This window comes from Bos javanicus, chromosome X (genome assembly GCF_032452875.1).
Source record: "Bos javanicus breed banteng chromosome X, ARS-OSU_banteng_1.0, whole genome shotgun sequence".
NCBI classification, from domain to species: Eukaryota; Metazoa; Chordata; class Mammalia; order Artiodactyla; family Bovidae; genus Bos; species Bos javanicus.
This window is the reverse complement of record NC_083897.1, coordinates 63144676-63166498: the sequence shown is the minus strand read 5'-3', so window position 1 is coordinate 63166498 and position 21823 is coordinate 63144676. Positions and strand designations below refer to the sequence as shown.

The 21823-nt window shown below is 42.5% G+C and overlaps 1 protein-coding gene across 1 annotated transcript in view; it reads left to right on the top strand.

Annotated features, from left to right (window-relative positions):
* The window catches only part of LHFPL1 (LHFPL tetraspan subfamily member 1), a 61396-nt gene extending 55719 nt beyond the window's left edge, over positions 1-5677 (top strand). The window contains exon 4 of the mRNA XM_061409516.1: positions 4432-5677. Coding sequence (XP_061265500.1) covers positions 4432-4613 — 182 coding nt within the window. The 3' untranslated portion in view covers positions 4614-5677. The remainder of the gene's footprint in view (positions 1-4431) is intronic.
* The last annotated feature ends 16146 nt before the right edge of the window (positions 5678-21823 follow it).

The following is a 21823-nucleotide window of genomic DNA, read 5'->3' as shown; positions in this document are numbered from 1 at the left end:
CATTACTCTTATACCAAAAGCAAACAAAGATACTGCAAAAACAGAAAATTACAGGCTAATATGTTTGATGAACATAGATGAAAATATCCTCAACAAAATATTAGCATATGGGATTATCGTTACCATCTAAATTCCGTATATATGAATAGCATTGAAACATGTATAATATCATATAAGAAATGAATCGCCAGTCCAGGTTTGATGCAGGATACAGGAAGCTTGGGGCTGGTGCACTGGGATGACCCAGAGGGATGGTATGGGGAGGGAGGTGGGAGGGGGGTTCAGGATTGGGAACACGTGTACACCCGTGGCAGATTCATGTTGATGTATGGCAAAACTAATACAATATTGTAAAGTAATTAGCCTCTAGTTAAAATAAATAAATTTAAATTAAAAAAGATAAAAAAATTAGCAAACCAAATTCAACAAAATATAAAAAGTGTCATATACCATGATCAAGTGGGATTTATTCCAGTGAAGCAAGAATGCTTCAGTATTTACAAATCAATCAATGTGATACCCAGATTAATAAAATAAAAACATCACATGATTATTACATGATTAATAGATGCAGGAAAAAATTTTTGACAAAATTCAATATCCATTTGTGATAAAAACCCTCATCACAGTGGGTATAGAGTGAATGTATCTGAGTATAATAAATACCAGTTATAGCAAACCCACAGCTAACTTATGCTCACTCAGTGGTGAAAAGCTGAAATCCTTTCCTCTAAATTCAGGAAGATGACAGTGATGCCCAATCTTGCCCTTTCTATTTAACATAGTATTGGAAGTGCTAGCCATAGTAACCAGACAAGAAAAAGAAAAAGCATCCAAATTGAAATGAAGAAGTAAAACTGTCACTTTTTACAGATGACACAATACAACATATAAATAAACCTAAAGTATTCACCAAAAAAACTATTAGAACTAATAAATAAATTCTGTAACATTGCAGGATATAAGATTAATATACAGAAGTCTGCTGCTTTCCTATACATTTTTAATGAACTATCAGAAAAATAAAGTTAAAAAATCTATTTTAAAACTGCATCAAAAAGAATAAAATTCTTAGGAACAGACTTAACCAAAGAGGTGAAAAACCTATACCCTGAAAGCTGTAAAACATTGATGAAGGAAACTGAAGATGACACAAAGAAATGGAAAACCTAGCTCATGCTCTTGGATTAGGAGACTTAATATTGCTAAAACGGCTATACAACAGAAAGAAAGAAATCTACAGATTTAATGCAATCCCTATTAAAATACTAAATATTAAAACCCTAAACCTAATAAAATACTCATAATATTTGTCACCAAGCTAGAACACATAATCCTAAAATTCATGTAGAACCACAAAACACTCAAAATTGCCAAAGCAATCTTGAAAAAAAAAGAACAACTGGAGGTATAACCCTTCCAGATTTCAGACTATACTACAAAGCTACAATAATCAAAATAGCATAGTACAGGCACAAAAACAGACAGATAGATTAATAGAACAGAATAGAGTGCCCAGAAATAAACCTACACACTTGCTTGCTTGCTTGCTAAGTCACTTCAGTTATGTCCAACTCTGTACGACCCCATAGACGGCAGCCCACCAGGCTCCCCGTCCCTGGGATTCTCCAGGGAAGAACACTGGAGTGGGCTGCCATTTCCTTCTCCAAAACCTACACACTATGGTCAATTAATTCATGACAAAGGAGGCAAAAATATACAACAGAGAAAAAACAGTCTTTCCAATAAGTGGTGCTTGAAAAATTGGACAGCTATATATAAAACCATAATATTTCCTCATACCACATACAAAAATAAACCCAAAATCGATTAAGAATCTAAATGTAAGACCTGAAACCACAAAATTCCTAGGAAAGAACATAGGCAGAACAGTCTTTGACATAAATTGTAGCATTGCCTTTTTTTGGTATCTGTCTTCCAAGGAAAAGAAATAAAAGCAGAAATAAGCAAATGGGACCTAATTAAACTTAAAAGCTTTTGCACAGCAAAGGAAACTATCAACAAAATAAAAAGAGAACCTGTGAAATGGAGGAAAATGCTTACAAATAACATGATCTACTGTGATTAATACCCAAAATAGAAAAAAATAGCTCATACAACTTAATATTGTAAAAACAAACAACCAATTTAAAATTGGACAGAAAATATGAATAGAGATTTTCCCAAAGAATATATACAGATGGCCAACAGGTACACGAAAAGGTACTCAATATTACTAATTATCATAAATTCAAGTCAAACCAATGAGACATCACCTCACACATGTCAGAATGGTTATCATCAAAAAGTTTACAAATAACAAATGTTGGTGAAGACGTGGAGAAAAAGGAACACTGTACATTGTTGGTGGGGATATCAATTGCTGTAGACATTATGGAAAACTGTTTGGAGAGTCCTTAAAAAATGACTGTATGATCTAACAATTCCACTCCTGTGTATATATCAGGAAAACATGAAAACACTAATTCAAAAAGCTACATGCACCCCAATGTTCATAACAGCATTATTTACAATAAACAGCATATGAAAGCAACCCAAATGTCCATCAACAGATGAAAGGATAAAGAAGATGTGGTGTGTATATATATATATATATATATATATATATATATATATTTGGGGAGGGGGGTGGTTTGCCAAAATGTTTGTTCAGGTTTTTCCATATGATGTTATGGAAAAACCAAACATTTTGGCCAACCCAATGCAATGGACTATTACTCTGTCATAAAAATATTGATAATGTAATTCTGCCATTTGAAGCTATATGAATGGATCTAGAGAATATTATGCTTAGTGATTTGTCAAACAGAGAAAGACAAGTACTGTATGATATCACTTACATGTGGAATTTAAAAATATAATATAAATGAATGTATATGGCAAAATAGAAACAGATTCGCAGATATGGAATAGAAACTTCATTACCAGTGGGACTAGGAAAGGGGGGAGTGACAAGATAGGGGTATGGGATTAAGAGATACATACTACTGTGTATAAAATAGAGAAGTAACAAGGATATATTGTATAGCACAGTGAATTATAGCCATTGCCTTATAATAAATTTTAAATGAAAGTATAATCTGTGAGAGCTTCCCTGGCTCAGGTGGTAAAGAATCTGCCTGCAATGCGGGAGACCTGGGCCCAATTCCTGGGTTTGGGTTTGATCCCTGAGTTGAGAAGATCCCCTGGAGAAAGGAATGGCAACCCACTCCAATATTCTTGCCTGGAGAATCCCATGGACAGAGAAGCCTGTTGGGCTACAGTCCATGGGGTCTCAAAGAGTCGGACATGACTGAGTGACTAACACTATAATTTGTAAAAGTACTGAACCACAATGCTGCACATGTAAAACTAATATAATCTTGTAAATCAACTACACTTCAATTAATAAATGTAAATTGCCCTGAAAATCAGTCTTGACATCACCACTGACTGACTATAGTCAGGACTTGCTTTCTATAGGACTGTGATATAGGTGAAAGCCACTTTTTATTCTCAGGATTCCTCTGCCATTTTGTATCACTGGGCATCTACTCCAATTTCTGGAGTCCTATTCTCTTAAGCACTTGATTTCAGCAGTTACTTATTACTCTGATCCCTTGTGATATAATAGCTTTCTTTCTTTGGGGATTGACTTTTTCTGATGGATCTCTGAAAAAACTCAAATACTTCAAAGGAAAGAATCTACCTGTGGTAGAATAAATGATGGGTGGAGTGGATGTTTGTGAACAGGTGACTTTTCCCATTAACCTTCAGACTGAAACTACCCCTTAGAAGATTGGCCTTGATTCCAGTGCATATTTCTTCCCTGAATGTTGAAAGATTAGGTTAGAATAGAGACACATGGCATGGAGCAAGTAATTTGATTTTGCCTGCATATTTCCCATGATACAGGATATAGTTCTTTGAAAACAGTTCATGCAGTGTAGTATATCAGTGTGGTTAAAAGTGCAGAGCTGCAGAGTTAGGATGAGCAAGTGTTTATATCCTGATTCTACCACTTCCTATCTGTGTGATTTTCCTCAAACCTGTGCCTAGGTTGCCTCATCTTGTATAAAATAGGTAGGGATAATAAGAGTACCTAACTCCTATAGTTACTATAATGTTCAATGAGATATATGTCTAAAGAATTTAACATAGTTCTTAACACTTGATCCAGTTGTTCTTCTCATCACTGTCATTAGCATCACCACCACTGCCATTACCCACACCACTTCCATTCTGTTACAGATGTGTAACAAAATAACATTTTATAACCTCTTGCTAAAGCTAATATCAGCCATCAGCAAAGGAAGAAAGAGTGAGCCTAGTCTCATTCACTGTTTCCTACTCTCACTTTAACCCTAACATCTCCAAGAGAATGTATGAGAAGACAATCTAACACTTATGTCTCTATCCCTGTTTCCACAGGTACCTGTCGGCTTGGCTGGGCCTATTACTGTGCTGGAGGTGGCGCAGCTGCAGCCATGTTGATTTGCACCTGGCTCTCTTGCTTTGCTGGAAGAAACCCCAAGCCTGTCATGTTGGTGGAGAGCATCATGAGGAACACCAATTCTTATACCATGGAGCTTGACCATTGCCTCAAACCTTGAGATTTGGCAGAATTGGAGAGGGTGGGAAAGAGGAAGGAAGGGAGCCTTGAAAAGAAGTACTAAGACTAGGCCAGTTGCTACCCACTTGCCAGTCATGTAACACAGTGTTTGTATGCTTTTTAACTCATCATTCATTTTCACTTTGCCTTAAATCAGTGGGTCAGTGGCTATTTACAAAATTCACCAAGGACAATAATTCTCTCAAATGTTTATCTAGCTGGTGAGTACCCACTGGCTTTCAAGTCCCAAAGTGCCCTTTCATACAAAATAATAAGAAAGATCCTCAGTTGAAAGCTGTACAATCAAGCAGTTCTTCAGAATTCTGCATCTTCTGTGACTTACCCCAAAGCTTAAACGTTGGGTAAAAACACTTATGGGCTTTCCAGGTGGCTCAGCAGTAAAGAATCTGCCTGCAATGTGGGAGACATGGGTTCAATCATCCCTGAATTGGGAAGATTCCCCTGGAGAACGGCATGGCAACCAACTCCAGTATTCTTGCCTGGGAAATCCCATGGACAGAGGAGGCTTGCAGGCTGCAGTCCATAGGGTCACAAAAGAGTCAGACTCAACTTAGTTACCAAACAACAGCATCAGCAGCAACAACAAAAACACTAGTGCAGGGAGGAGCCATGAGATGAACAGGGCTGGTTCCTACTGCTCCATTCCTTTGGTCCTCCCTTGATATTTGTTGCCATCTGTAAACATCTATGAAGTGCCCCTGCCCAATTTTTTATGCCTCTCTCATGATTGTGCTTTGACTCTTCTTCTTTTTTCCTGCTTCTCTTCCTTTCTGGTTGTGACGAAGCTTGTGGGGAGAGCGACTGCCAGTGGAAAAAACAGTAATCAAGGATGCTTGCATGTGGTCTAAGATTCCTTCCTCATTATGCTTTAGAAAATATTCATAAGAGTTCATTTTGTGTTCTGGCCGGGTGACTGGCATTAAAATAGTAGCAAGTATTCCCTCTTCCCTTATAGATACAGGAATGGTTTTCATCAGATGTTCTGAGCAGAGACTAGCATTTGTTGTGTGCTCAATAAATACTAATTCAAAATGATGATGACAAGGATGTTTCTGCTGGTTCTTTATTGAAATTTTTCAATAGACAAGAGTTCATTTTCACTGACAAGGAAATCCACAGTGGCCTTTTGCCCCTATAGTCATTCCCAGCATGATACATGTTTCTCTGCCTGTTTCAAAGACTTTCAAGTGCTTTCCCTTCCATCTGGGGTGAATTAGACATAAAAGCACACAATCCTGATGTCACCTAGGGCTGATGTATTTTTAGGCCTGGCCTCTATCCCATCTGTGCTCAAGGCTGATGGATGGTGAAGAACTTGGTGTTTCTCAGGAAGAGAATTTATCTCCCCTACTCTTCCTTAATTAATTCAGGCTAGCTCTATTGTTCCATAAGTACAGTTTTAGGGACTAGGGACGGCCTGTGACTCAAAATGCCAGTTCATCTTTTTCTATTCTTAATCACTCCAGTGTGGTTTTTATACAGCCCAGGACAGCCCTACCTGGAAGGAGAGAAATGGCAAAAAGTGTTCTCATTAGTTACAGGCCACCCTAAGAAGGGCCACTCAGGGTCCATATATCGGCCTTATGGAGGTAAGTGAATTCAAGTGTATACTCTATTCATGAGCTCATTCATTCATTTAATCCCTCATTCAGGACACACTTTTTGAATATCTATCTATATGCCACTTTCTATGCTAAGTACTGGGGGAAAAAAAGATAAAGATAGTTACCCTAAAAGTGATAGGATATTGACAGACATGTAAATAAGTAATTGTCAAACAGTGTGTTAAGTGCTAATAAGTGAAGGGGTGGGGGTTAAAGGTTCACATAGAGGGGCTGTTAAACCAATTTGGGGATGAAGGAGTTCATGGGAAAGATTTCTAGAAAAGATGATGTCTAAGATGAGTCTGAGAGATGAATAGGGAGAGTTAGCAAAGGCTAAGTGTGTACCTTTGAACTGTGGTGTTGGAGAAGACTCTTGAGAGTCTCTTGGACTTCAAGGAGATCCAACCAGTCCATTCTGAAGGAGATCAGCCCTGGGATTTCTTTGGAGGGAATGATGCTAAAGCTGAAACTCCAGTACTTTGGCCACCTCATGTGAAGAGTTGACTCATTGGAAAAGACTCTGATGCTGGGAGGGATTGGGGGCAGGAGGAGAGGGGGACAACAGAGGATGAGATGGCTGGATGGCATCACTGACTCGATGGACGTGAGTCTGAGTGAACTCCAGGAGTTGGTGATGGACAGGGAGGCCTGGCGTGCTGTGATTCATGGGGTCACAAAGAGTTGGACACGACTGAGCGACTGAACTGAACTGAACTGAACTGAAGTGTGTACCATACAAGGGAACATGGAAAGCAGGGCATGGAGACTTGACAAGACATGGCTGCATCACAAGAACGACGAATAAAGGTGTGAAAAGGAAGGTAGCAAAAGCTGAGGCTACAACGGGAAATACTAACGGGATCTTTAAAACCAGGATAAGGAGCTTGGATTTTATCTTAAAGGAGGGCCATTGAAAGGGAAGTGAAGTGAACGTATTTGTGTTTTTCAAAGATCAGTTTGACTAATGTGCAGAGAATGGAAGAAAATAGGGAGAGACTATAGATATTTCAATAATCTAGGTGTAAGATGATCAGGTCCTGAACTAAGGCAATGACTATGGAGCTAGAGCAGATGGACTAATCTGAATGAAGATATTTAGAATATTTTGTTACATACCAGAATTAAAATACCTTATTAATAATTTTATAGTGATAAGAACATACTACATTTGATTTTAGCCAAAAGGCCAAGTAATGTTGAAATGATAATATTTGGTGTATACTGGGTTAAATAGAACATATTAAAATTTTATAAAGGTATCTAGGAAATAGATCCCATAACACTTGATGTCTAGGGGTTTTGTGATGGTGAGGACAAGTGAAAATTTTGGTATGATCACTTTGGGATGTCCGCTTTCATCAAGATGGGGAATAACATAGGAATACCAGATAGTAGGGAACTGATATTTGAATTAATAGCAAGTATTTTCCCCATGAAACTGGATTAAGTATTTAAGGTAAAGAAAGTTGAGCATACCTCACTGGGAGGAAAACAATGTAATTAGGTTTGTAGCACTCCCTTTCCCCGAGAAAGATGACAAAGAACAGGTGAAACAAAAATGGAACTGGCTCAAAGTTCATTTCTATTGTGTAAGCACAATAATGCAACCTTAATTTAGGAGAGCTTGGTATATGGAGAATATGTCTGTCATTTGAGAGAATGCAGATCAGTCTCTTTAGAAAAGGCAGTTGGATGAGGTCATCTTTCTTCTCAGAAGTCTAGGGAACCTTTTGGAATTCTGCAGGATAAAATTTGTGAAAGTGATGTAAGTGTTAAGTTAGGGTATTGGCAGGAAACAGATGGTACACTCAAGGAGTTTTCCTAGCTGAGCTTAATGAAGGGGCTATTTATGGTGGTACGGGTAGAATTCAGGGAATCTACCATGATGGTGGGGCATGCAGAGACGATGAATGGTAGAGAGGTGATATCACCCCAAAGACTGAAGGGGCAAAGGGAAGAAACTGTGTTATTAGAACCCAGCCAGAACTCTAGTAGTGCAAGAAGGGCTACCTGATAGGAGCTGTGTCTTTAGGTAGAAGAGTTGAGTGAAAAAAAGTGTCAGTCGTGTCCGACTCTGTGACTCCAGGGACTGTACCCCACCAGCCTCCTCTGTCCATGGGATTCTCCAGACAAGAATACTGGGTTGCCATGCCCTTCTCCAGGGGATCTTCCCCACCCAGGGACTGGATCTGGGACTCCTGCATTGGCAGGCAGATTCTTTACTGTCTGAGCCACAGGGAAGCCCACTGCCTAAATGTAACACACCTGGGAGGGAGGCAGGGGCACAAAATCTTTATTTTCCTCTCTTTCTGCTCTCTGATCTCCTACTGTTGCCCACCATTAGCCAGCCCCAGCCAGATGCCAGCTGACAAAAAAGCCTGTTGCTATAGTCCATTGAGGTCAGCCTCCTTTGGCACAGAGCATGGCAGAGAAGGGCAGAGCATGGACCTTGGGGATTTCAGAGGCAAAAGGAAAATAACAGCTCAGTGAGTGTTCTCAGTTCCCGATTTCCTTCCACATTGCTTCCCCAATGCCTCGCTGCCCTCCCTGGCTCAGATACCTGAACACATTGTGAAGTAGCTATACCCTAGAGAGGAGACTGAGCAGAAAGGGATTAATTCAAAATAACCATTTAAAATGACTGTCATCTTGTATAAGGTAGTTCATTGGTCAGTTTCCTCTCCTTTTCCAGGGAAAGGGGATAGGACTTAAAAGGGATTTTTTTTTTTCCCCTGTGAAGAAACCAGGCCCACGGGGGCTTATATTCAAAGAGGGATACAGCCCCTTGTTCAATTTGAATTTAAATTTCTCACTGCCGTGTCTGGTTTCTTTCCTGCCAAGTCTTGTTTTTGCATAGAATAGACATCTGACTAGCCTGCTTGTTTTTTTCCCCCTGTGGCCTAGAGCGGACTCTGGATGCTAAGCCAGCCTTGTCTGTCCCTGTTAAGTAGAGAGGAAGGAGAGCCCATGGATTAGGGGAGGGTTGAAAGAGCAAAGGGAGGATCTGAGAGACAGGGATCTGTCCCAGGCCTGGCTGGCTAACATGCTCCCCGCCTGTGCACACAAATCGAGTGCCTAACCATGGATCCTCTCTGTCTCTCAGAACCACTTAGATCTTGTGTGTAGAGGGGTGATGGGTGGCAGGCTAGCTCAAAACCAACTGAGCATTTCTGAAGAGTCTACTTAGCAGGATATTCCTTCAAGAAGGAATGTCAGATTGACAGCACCTACCCAATTGACATGTCTGTTCAGTTCAGCTCAGTCATGCCAGACTCTTTGCAACTCCATGGACTGCAGCACACCAGGCTTCCCTGTCCATCACCAACTCTAGGAGCTTAGTCAAACTCATGTCATCGAGTCAGTGATGCCATCCAACCATTGCATCCTCTGTCCCCTTCTCCTCCCGCCTTCAATATTTCCCAGCAGGAGGGTCTTTTCCAATGAGTCAGTTCTTCGCATCAGGTAGCCAAAGTATTGGAGTTTCAGCTTCAGCATCAGTCCTTCTAATGAATATTCAGGACTGATTTCCTTTAGGATGGACTGGTTGCATCTCCTTGCCGTCCAAGGGACTCTCAAGTCTTCAACCACATCACAGTTCAAAAGCATCAATTCTTTGGCGCTCAGCTTTCTTTACAGTCCAACTCTCACATCCATACATGAATACTGGAAAAACCATGCTGCTGCTGCTGCTGCTGCTAAGTCGCTTCAGTCGTGTCCAACTCTGTGCAACCCCACAGACGGCAGCCCATCAGGCTTCCCCGTCCCTGGGATTCTCCAGGCAAGAACACTGGAGTAGGTTGCCATTTTCTTCTCCTATACATGAAAGTGAAAAGTCAAAGTGAAGTCGCTCAGTCGTGCCCGACTCTTAGCGACCCCATGGACTGCAGCCTACCAGGCTCCTCCATCCATGGGATTTTCCAGGCAAGAGTACTGGAGTGGGGTGCCATTGCCTTCTACGGAAAAACCATAGCTTTGACTAGATGGAACTTTGTTGGCAAAGCTTTTTAATATGCTGTCTAGGTTGGTCATAGTCTTTTAATTTCATGTCTATAGTCACCATCTTCAGTGATTTTGGAGTCCAAGAAAATAAAGTCTGTCACTGTTTCCATTGTTTCCTCATCTATTTGCCATGAAGTGATGGGACCGGATGCCATGAGCTTAGTTTTCTGAATGTTGAGTTTTAAGCCAACTTTTTCACTCTCCTCTTTCACTTTCTGTAGGGTTATAATTTCTCCACGTTGGGTGTCCCTCAGTATACTGCAAGTATCAAGTCACTCAGGCCTGTCTTGAATGATCCTTCTCCCTAATGTCACCTCTCATTATGCCAGTCCTAGGGGAGTAGCTGCCTCCATTGATTTTCAGATGCTGGTGACTTCCAGGCAGTGGGTCCCTGCCTTACAGGAGCATGTGCCCTGAACCAAAATGGACCAGCTCTGGTTTCTGAGTTTCTGCAAGAGCAGGTGGTAATATGAGGTTTGGGTTGGATGAGGAGAAAACCTGGGAGGATGAAGGCATGAGGAAGCTGCTGGCAAGCCGAGATTTTATAAACTGTCCAACAGTTTGCACTAAGACAGAGGTCTGGCCCCTTCAAAATGTGATAAGGACACTTTCTTCAATCAGGTATTCACTCTTGGTAGAAATACTAATGTGGAGAAGCTTCTGGGTGGTATTTAGTCCCAGGAAGTCTGTTGGTGAGAAAAAAATGGAAGTTTCCAGAAAACTAATAGTGCATGCATTTTGTAAAAGATGGAAGGTAGCACACTCAGTGGCCTGAGAGGAAAGTTGTATGGTTTCTAGAACTCACAATCAATCTCCAACCAGACCTAGTAAAGCTTTTTTAGCAAGCAGACAGAAGGAGTCATCTCCTTACAAGGAGTCATCTCTGCTCTGTGTCACTGATTTAAAAGCATTTTTCTGAGCCGGAGGGGGGCTGAAGTTGAAGGATATTTATTACCGGCCTCTCTTTCAGATATGGAGGGATGCATTTTTGGCTTTGTTTTTCATTTTGTCTACTTATGAGATTAGACTCTCCCAGTGTTGATCTCTTTTCTAAATGTATCGAACCCCTACTGTGTCCTCAAAGCTAACAGCAAATAAACAGTTGCTATGTGTGCACACAAATGATTTAGATTTTCATTACACAGAGCTGCTGCTATGTCAGGAGGCAGAAGTAGTAGGAAACAGAATGCTTGGTTTTGACTGCAGCACTGTATCCTGCTTCTTCCTCTCTCTCCAGAAATGAGGCTCCAGGGCACAGTACTTGGGGAAGGAGGACATCAAAGCTGGCTGGCCTCCGTGAGGGCAGCCTGCAATGCTGGCTCCTTTTCATGTAGTGCCTCCACTTCTGAAAGAGGTGGTGGCAACTACAGAAAGGAAACAAAGCTACTGGAAAGATCAAAGGGAAGAAAGAGGGGTAGATGAAGAGGTAGACGTGGGGATCATTCCAGAGACACAGTGCCTTTTGCCAGTGTGGCCTATTAAAATCTCATTTGGGGAAACATTGCATTTTTCCCCCTGAGATATCTCTTTGTACAGTTCAGGTTTTGGAGTCAGATAATGGTTGGGGTTTTTCTCCTCTCTTTTTTTACTTTTTTGGCCACACTGTGCAGCATGTGGAATCTTAGTCACCTGACCAGGAATTGAAACTGCATCCCTTGCATTGGAAGCATGGAGTCTTAACTGCTGGACCACCAGGAAAGTTCCCAGACAGATCAAGGTTTGAATCCCAGCCCAGATATTTGTGAGTTGTGTGTTCTTGGGCAAGTTACTTCTTTGAGTTTACAAAGCTTTCTGAGACAGCCTCTCCTGTCTGCTTCTCAGTGTCCAGAAGCTATAGGATGCACTTATCATCCAGTGGCCCCATACTTTTCAGTTTGCACTGATTAACAGTAATTTTGAATTCTGGTTCACATTAGAATTGGGCTTCTCTAGTAGCTCAGATGGTAAAGAGTCTCCCTGCAATGCAGGAGACCCAGGTTCAGTCCCTAAGTTGGGAAGATCCACTGGAGAAGGGAATGGCTACCCACTCCAGCATTCTTGCTTGGAGAAATCCATGGACAGAGGAGCCTGGTGGGCTATAGTCCATGGGGTTGCAAAGAGCTGGACACAGCTGAGTGACTAACACTTTGTTTCATACTCTTGCTACTCAGTGTGTAAGCTTTAATCCAAAAGCTTGGGATGGCATTAGAGATTTAGAATCTTGGGCCCCACCCCAGGCCTACTGAATCATCATCTGTATTTTAGTAAAGTCCTCTGGTGATTCTTATTCATTAAAGTTTGAGAAGCACTGTTCTATGCCAATTGGTCTCAGCTTTGATTGCAAATTGGAATCAGCTGAAGAGTTTAAACCCTGCAAATGCCTATGCCCACTTTCAGAGGTTCTAATTTAATTGGTCTAAGGTAGGGCCCAGAGAAAGCAATGGCACCCCACTCCAGTACTCTTGCCTGGAAAATCCCATGGATGGAGGAGCCTGGTGGGCTGCAGTCCATGGGGTCGCTAAGAGTCAGACACGACTGGGCTACTTCACTTTCACTTTTCACTTTCATGCATTGGAGAAGGAAATGGCAACCCACTCCAGTGTTCTTGCCTGGAGAATCCCAGGGACGGGGAGCCTGGTGGGCTGCCGTCTATGGGGTCCCACAGAGTCAGACACGACTGAAGCGACTTAGCAGCAGCAGCAGCCCCAAGGTAGGGCCTTGATATATGCAAGTTTTGTAAGTCACTGTGTGATTTTACTTTGCATCTATGATGGAGAACCATTGATTTAAATATTGATGACTCCCAGAGTAGTATCTCTAGGCTAGTGCTGGCTCACTAGTGGGTGGAGCCCATGTCCAGAAGAGTTTGGGGCTGTTCCCCACCCATTGGTGGATGAAGCCAGGTCCTGTGGTTAGTGCTGGACTACTGGCAAGCAGAACTGGGTCCCACTGTCTGGTTGCAGGACCCAGGGTAACCAGAGTAGGTGTCAGATTGCTGGTGGTGGGGAATGGGCAGTTCTTGACACAGCTGGGTTTGGGACCTGGAGTGCCCCAAAGCTTTTACTGGCTTGCTAGTGAGCAGGGACAGGACCCAGCTGGTCTAAGGGAAGGGTCTGGCCTACTGATAAGCATGCTGGGTCCACAGGATCCAGGACTGTGGTTTTCTTGGCATCTGGTATGTGCCCCCTGGTGGGTGCAGCTGGTTTAGAGGCTAAAGCAAGCTTCTTGGAAGGCAGGGCTGGGGCCCAGGGCATTCTGGGGCTGGCGGGTGGAGCTGGGCCCTCTGGTGTGCAGGGCCTTGTCCAGAGGCGGCTGTGGGCTCAGAGGGTCTAGGCAACTTTTGTGCTGCCTAGTGGGGCTGTGTCCCTGCCCAGCTAGTTGGTTGGCCTGAGGTGCCTCAAGAGTGGCAACTGCAGGCTCTTAGGCCAGGGCAGGACTGGGTCCTGGGGCTAATAAGCTAGAGGGAGGAGCAGCAGTATCCCTGTGGTAGAAGGAGCTCCCCAAAATGGCTGCCACCAGTGTCCATGTTTTCAGAGTGAGCTGCACTTGCCTCCTGCCTCTTGGGGAGACCCTCCAAGACCAGCAGGTGGGTCTTACCCAAGCTCCTACTCAATTATGGCTTTTGCCCTGGGTTCCAGAGCTTGTGAGATTCTGTGTGAGCTCTTTTGTGAAGTCTCTATTTTCCCCAATCTAATGTCATGTTTCTGTCTCAGCTTCCTTGCCCCCTGCCCCCAAATGCAAAGCCCCTTTTGGCTGAACTCTATATGCTTCATCTCTCTTTTCTAGGTCAGACTTGCTTTCATTATTTATACAAAATTCTGACTCAGTAGTAGCATTCCAGGATCCTGAACCAAACTCTAAACTCTCTGGAATATAACCTAGGAAAAAGGATCTATTTCATTATTATGTGAGCTTTAAGCTCTTGCACAGTTTTGCTTTCTCAGCCAGGACTAGCTCATCTCCACACCATCCTTTTAGGTCTGAGTCAGCAGTAGTGTAGAACATTAACTCATTAACAATGAAATCCTCTTTCCTAACTCTTGCCAGGCTAAGGTTGTTTTCAATTAACAAATTTGGAGAGAGAGGTTTTTTTCCCCCCTTTATTGCACAGCCCTTCCTTTTACAGGGTAACTGGGAACTCTGAACTCTGCCACAACCACACAAGCATGGAAGAGAGTCCTGGGCTTCCACACGAAAATGCAGCTCAGCTGACAGCTTAGAAGACCCTGAGCAGAGGTTCCTATTACACCATGATACACTTGTGACCTACAGAACTGTGAATGAATAAATGGGTATTATTTTAAGTCATGAAGCTGATGGTAATTTGTTAGGCAGCCAGAAAAACGAATACATTACTGAATTCTGTCCCAGGATCTTGAAGCTCCTGAAAGCGTAGATCATGTCATCTTCATGGAAAAGGCCCACAGTCCCTAATGCAAAGTCTTGTGTCCAGTAAGTATTCCAGAACTGCTCACTGATGATAGATCAGCTCACTAGTCCAGGTGCAATTGCTCAATCTGCTCACAAGCTTAGAGTATCATTGAGCTGCTTCTCTGATTTCCTGCCACTATTAAAATACTGGCTGGAAGACAAGGGCCAGAGAGCTAAGTTGCTCAGCTTCGGTTCTCTCTTCCCCTGAAACAGATAGGAAGTGTCCCTCAGGCACACACGAGTTTAATAACAATATTGTGTGGTCTTAAATACGACAGGCTGGGCCCCTCTGGGATCTGGGAGGTGATGGGAGTGGTTTATAAAAATAAACCACGAGGCACTTTCTGCCCTCATTCTTGGGCTGATGAGCCTGATGATGAAGTTACACTTTAAACATGATCATGAGAATGGACCACTCATCTTTCAGTTCCCATTAGGGTCTTTGTCCAGAAAAAGTTTGTCTATGTAGAGATGCTTTGCAAAATGTGAGAAGGGTATAGCAACCCACTCCAGTATTCTTGCCTGGAGAATCTCATGGACAGAGGAGCCTGGTGGGCTACAATCCATAGGATTGCAAAGAGACAAACACTACTGAAGCGATTCATTAGGCAAGCATGCATGCATGCAAAATGCAGCTCTCTTCCTGTTCTTGGCAGGAAGGGCAGCACGGTGCTGGAAATGGCTTGGCTTTCCCTTCCACCTTCATTGCTTTCTTTGCTTCCTTCTTCCCTGCCCCCATACCTAATTTCACTTTTTGCTATTGAGCTGTTTTTTGGGGACAGTGAGAGCCCCAGAGCTGCAGCAGGCAAAAACAAACAAACAAAACCACAAAAAAACCTCAGCCTCTCAGAGTAAGATAAATACCCTTCAATTCTTATTTGAGTTTCTCACTGCCTAGAGTGTAAGGATAGAAAATAGAACTGTCTAAGAGAAGCAGAGAGCAAGACCTTTTCCATTGTGTTTGGAAAATACTGAAAAAGGGAGCAGAAAGGGGGATGAGGTGACCCTGTTTCTGTCCCTCAGCAGTCAGTCAACATTTCTGGAGTGCTGTGACATTTACTGTCATTTCATGTAATGTCATTAAATAGGGCATAAGGTGGTTTTAGTACATGTGTCCCCTGTGTGCCCAGACGTTTGCTACCTGTTCTGGTGCTCCAAAAGAAAAAGATGATTTGGGCTATGCCCTTGAGGAGCTAATAGGGTTTCTTGGGAGCATAGAACCCATGTATGAAAAACACATGCAGAAGATAAAGACAGCCCCAGGACCAGGCCACAAAACTGGGGACAAGGTGTTTGGGGGCTGGAGTAGAAGGGATGTGACTTGAGGAAGCACCAATGATGGTTATAGAGATGTGTGTGAAGGATCTTTGTGGAATGGGGTTGGGAAAGAAGTTGGAAATGCAGTTGCATAGATGCAGGGAGCGACTTAGCAGCAGCAGGGTGAATGAGGATAAACATTCTTTGTACCCAGTTGTCACAGTTTTCATGTTCTTTTGGACTGATCTTGTTGTTGTTCAGTTGTGTCCAACTCTGCGACCCCATGGACTACAGCACATCAGGCTTCCCTGTCCATCACCAACTCCTGGAGCTTGCTCAAATTCATGTCCATTGAGTCGGTGATGCCGTCCAATCATCTCATCCTCTGTTGTCCCCTTCTCCTCCTGCCTTCAATCTTTACTAGGATCAGGGTCTTTTCCATGAGTCAGCTCTTCACATCAGGTGGCTGAAGTATTGGAGCTTCAACGCTAATACTTTGGACTGATCTCTGTTCCCTCAAATGTATATGTTGAAGCCCTAACTCCCAATGTGACACTCTCTGGAGATAGGGCATTTACAGAGGTGCGTGGGTATTAAGTCATTTCAGTTGTGTCCAACTCTTTGTGACCTGATGGACTTTAGCCTGCCAGGCCTCTCTATCAGTGGGATTTCCCAGGCAAGAATTCTGGAGTGGGCTGCCATTTCCTTGTCCAGGAGATCTTCCCAACCCAGGGATCAAACCTGTATCTCCCGTGTCTCCTGCATTTACCACTAGCACCACCTGGGAAGCCCTCTAGAGAGGTAACTAAATAAATAAAGTCATGAGGTGGGACCTGAATCCAATAGTATTAGTGTGTGTACAACAAACAAACAAACAAACAAACAACAGACACCAGGAGGCATGTGCATAAAATAATAGGCTGTGTAAGAACAGAGCAAAACATGTTCATCTGCAAGCTAAGGAGAGGGGCCTCAGGAGATCAATACCACTGACGCCTTCATTTTGGGCTTCTAGCCCTCCATAATTGATAAAATAAATTTCTATTGTTCAAGCCACCCAGTCAGTGGTATTTTGTTTTGGGAGCCCAAACAGACTCATACATATGTGAAGGAAGATTGTTTGCAAGCCCCAGTTCTCAGGGCTGGATGCCAGTTGCTGTAAGTCACTTATTCTCATGGTCAAACATTTAAGAGGACCAACAGTGATGGCTATGTAAGCACTTGAAGAGACAGGCAGCTTCTGGCATGGTTCTCAGCTAGGTGATGTTTTGTAGGTCATGTTACTTATCTGGGCCATTTTTGTCTCTTCAGTGAATTAGGAAATTAATAAGAGTAACTTGCTAATGCATGGATATAAAGTTAAAGGTAAGGATCATAATAACCTTGGCATATCTTTCATAATAGTCATGCTGTATTGCTTGGCTCCCTGTTCCTACTGAGAATCCTACTGCTTTTGATATTACAGGTCAGTAAACTCTGCAGTCTTACCCATACCTCCCTACTTCTTGTAATTGATAAGTTCTTCGAATCCTAAGAGAACCAGTATCATCTGCCTTTTCGCTGGGTAGAGTCAAGAACTTAATCCATCCTATGGTAGCACCATTAGGTGCTAAGAGAGAGGAAAATGCCTCTTCTGATGTGAAGGTTGAGGGGAACCTGAGAGTGGTGAATCAGGGTTTGGTAACTCTCAGAGGGTCAAATAAGTGTGACTCAGGTTAGGAAACACCAAAGCCTTCACTTCCTGTTTTATGTTCACTCTTAGAAAACGTGCCCCTAGCTCTGGAGGAGGTGGCATGGAGTAGTATGACTTCTCATGGGCAGAGGGGAGCATCCCCATCCTTAGCAACCTTTGCTTCCCACTTACCAGGCATGTCTTAGCTGTAGTTCTCATTCAAACAACCTGAATATAGGTCTGTTCACAGAGACTAGGGGCCTAGGTACAAGAATGAAGCTTTGAACTCATAGGCACAGATCACCTGGTTCTACCCTGCCACTAAAACTAATGACCTCTCCCACCGTGTTTGAACCTCCACTTTCCGTATACATCTGCCACCCTTCTGAACTGGGGAGGATCAAAGTCTCCTGAAGCCCATGCTAGAAATCCTGAGTGCAACTGATTTAGTGCCAGAATGATTGAACATCTTTTCCTTCAGCTTTGATGAGCCTCTAACCCAGGCAGGAGATTTATTTCTGTTGTCAATGTTATTTCAGGGCTCAGGAACTAGTTGTCTACCTGGCTCCTCAGCCAGTCACAGGCAGTGGTAAAGAGAAGCCTGGCAGGCAGCAAGGTCCGCTGGGGATAGTGCAGGTTATTTTAAGCTTATCTTATTCTTAGCCAGCAGCCTGGGGTATTGGTGTCTGCACATGATTCAGTTTTGCCTGGTGGCGGTGGCAGCAGGACACTTTGCTTCAGGTGACTGGTGTGCAGGATTACAGAGATGAATTATGGGTAAAGCAGTTTCCTGATGCCAACTCAGTCTCCCGGTAGACCTAGAGGGTCAGGGGGAAGATTTCAGGCAGGCAGCCTTCTATGTGAGCAGATGCAGAAATGCCAGTGCCCACAGGGGAGCCTGGTGCTTAAAACAGAAAACAACCAACTTGGCACCACAATCTATCTGGCCTGATTCCGAGATGCAAGAAACCAAGGCCCCCATCATTCTGATGTGGCAAGACTGGCAAGGGACTGGGCAATAGGAGAGGGGCTGGTAAAATGCACATGGAAAGGGATGCTTTATTCTTTGTGTTGCTCCCTCTTTGGGAACAGGATGGACAATTAATACCCACGCCTTCTCAATACATAAAATACTAGGTGATGAGTTACTCTGGTTCCCAGAAAGTCGCTCCCCATGGCCTTAGATTTCCAAATCCTTGGTGTGTAGAAGCCATTAATAACTCCCAACTCTTTCCTAATTGCACATAGGAATGCTTAGCACAGTGCTGGGCACATTTGCATTAATTCAACACATTCAATAAATGCTCTCTATTGGTGGTTTTCATACATAAAAAGTTGACAGAACCCTGTTTTCCAAATATAATCTTACTCTGAAACTGAATACACAGAATGGATAAAGAAGAACCACACTATTATACTGGTACTGGGGGAAGGGGAGGGGAAGAACTATGCCTCTGTCTTCCCTTCACTGTTTTCTATGGAACAGAGTCAAGAATGCCAAGATTCCCTCAATGAGGATTCATTAAGTATCTATGGCTTTCTCAGTCTCATATGCATTCTGGAAAACTTAAAATGAGTAGAAAACTTTATTATGGATAGGACACAGTTTAAGATGAATGATAAGCAGATGTTAGATGCTGTTATTAGCAAGCCTCATTTTACAGCAGCACTGGGCACTGAAAGTAGTAGAAGAAATGAGAGACATTAGGGTAGATGTGTTGAGGGGATGTAGAAAGGGCCCCTATAAGAAATAATAAAAGTGTTAATAAAATGGAAAAAATTACAATAAAATGTATACATGAAAGATATATGGGGGAACCAGAGAAACATGAGGAAAGAAATTCATGGGCTGGATTTCACAGAAAAGCTTGTCTTTAACCCAGGCCTTAAAACAAATGAAAGATTTCCGTTTATACCAACAGGGGTAAGTGCTGCAGATTGAGGCTACAGGGTAAGCAAAGGCATAGCAGTGGGAATGAGCATAACAATGGCACCAGGATGGAAGAAAGGGACTGATAGTGGAGCAGCCTAACTATGTAAGTGGAAGAGGTGTGTGTGTTGTGGGTGTGATGTTGTGTTCAGAGGGATAGGATTTACTAGGCATCAAAGTGGAGTCAGATGATGGTGGTCTTTTAAAAACATTTTGTTTTATTATTTTTTTAAATATTTATTTTAATTGGAGGATAGTTACAATATCATGGTGGTTTTTGCCTACATCAACATGAATCTGGCACACATATACATGTGTCCCCTCCATCCTGAACCTCCCTCCCACCTCCCTCCCCACCCCATCCCTCCAGGTTGTCCCAGAGCACCAGCTTTTGGTGCCCTGCTTTAAGCATTGGACTTGCATTTTATTTTTTAAATTTATTTTCAATTGGAGGAAAATTGTTTTACAATGTTGTGATGTTTTCTGCTGTACAACAAAGCAAATCAATCATAATTATACATATATTCTCTCCCCCTCAAGTCTCCTTCCCCTCCCATCATCCACCCCTCTAGATCATCACAGAGTGCCAGGCTGAGCTCCCTGTGTTACATGGCAACTTCTCACCAGCTATCTATTTTACACATGGTGGTGTATATATGTCTATTCTGCTTTCTCCAATCATCCCATTCTCTCCTTTCCCCACTGTGTCTGGAATATTACTCAGCCATGAAAAGAATGCTTTTGAGTCAGATGTAATGAGGTGGATGGACCTAGAACCTGTTATACAGAGTGAAATAAGTCAGAAAAACAAATATCATATATTAACATATATATATGGGATTTAGAAAAATGGTATTGATGAACCTATTTGCAGAGAAAGAATGGAGATGCATATATATATATATATATATATATATATATATATATATAATTTATTTATTTATTTTTGGCTGTGCTAGGTCTTCATTGCTGTGTGGATTTTTCTCTAGTTGTGGAGAGTGGGAGTAGGAGCTACTGTCCAGTTGCAGTGCAAGGGCTTCTCACTGCAGTGGCTTCTCTTGTGGAGCATGGGCTTCAGAAGTTATGGCTCCTGGACTTTAGATCACAGGCTCAATAGTGTGGTGCATGGACTCAGTTGCTCCTCAGCATTTGTGATCTTCCTGGATCAGGGATGGAACCCGTGTCTCCTGCCTTGGCACATGAATTCTTTACCACTGAGCTACCAGGGAAGCCCGATGGTGGTCTTGAAAGGCTGCCAGAGAAACTTAAGAGTTGGTAGGCTGTGAGGAAGCTATGGGAGGTATTTAAGCATGTGAATAGCTCAGTGAGAAATTTCTCTGACAGTAATCTAGAGAACACATGCATGGAAGAGATGAAAGTCCGCAAGTCCATTTACGAAATTACTGCATTAACCCAGGTCAGAGGCATGTCCCTTTCTTTTTCTGTTTAATATGACTTAGTCCCTGTTGAGTTGGGTCAGACCAACTGATCTAGAAAATGATTATTTGCATCCCACTGCAGGCTATATGGCCTGCTAAAGTGTTATCCATTTTTAAAGCAAATAATGCCCTTAGTCTATAGCAAACCGGCTATGAATGTTTCAGATTGTTCAGTGAGTTTCAGATCAAGAGAAATAACCCAGGGAAGGTAGCTTCTAACGGCATTGTCACTAAGTACTGTCTTGAACCAACACAGGTCTGCTTTGAAGCATTAAATTAATGTCACATCATGTTGGGTGGCACTCAGGTTGGACATGCAATGAGGATTTGTTTTTAAAGTATCTGGAGAAAATTACCCAGTACAATTGGATTACAAGCATCCTGGGAATATTTATGGAGTTACAAGTTCTAGATAATACGTTTAAGCATCCCAGTCTATGCACAAGCAGTGAGCTGGATTTGCCTAGAGCAGTGTGATAAAATCAGGCATTAGTGCATTTATCCCCTTTTGCCTCTCCAGGCAGACTTTGCCAATTCTCAACCCAACCTCAAGTCAGATACTCCCATGAGAATTTCAATTTTACAAGTCCTCTCTAAGTTTGGGTAATAAGGCAAAGAAGTGGGAATGGTGGTAAGTAAAAAAGTCACAAGACCTAGGCAAAAGAAACCCATAGAGATGGAAATATCAAGAGAGGCAGATGTGACTAAATAATAACTTTCCCTGGAGCTTGGAGATGTGATGGCAGTTGTTATGAGTGACTATGATTCCTCATAAGAGAACAAAGAATAAAAAAAAAATACTGAATGGGAGATGGTATTTCCAAATCATATATTTGATAAGGGGTTAATATCCAAAATATGTAAATAACTCATATAACT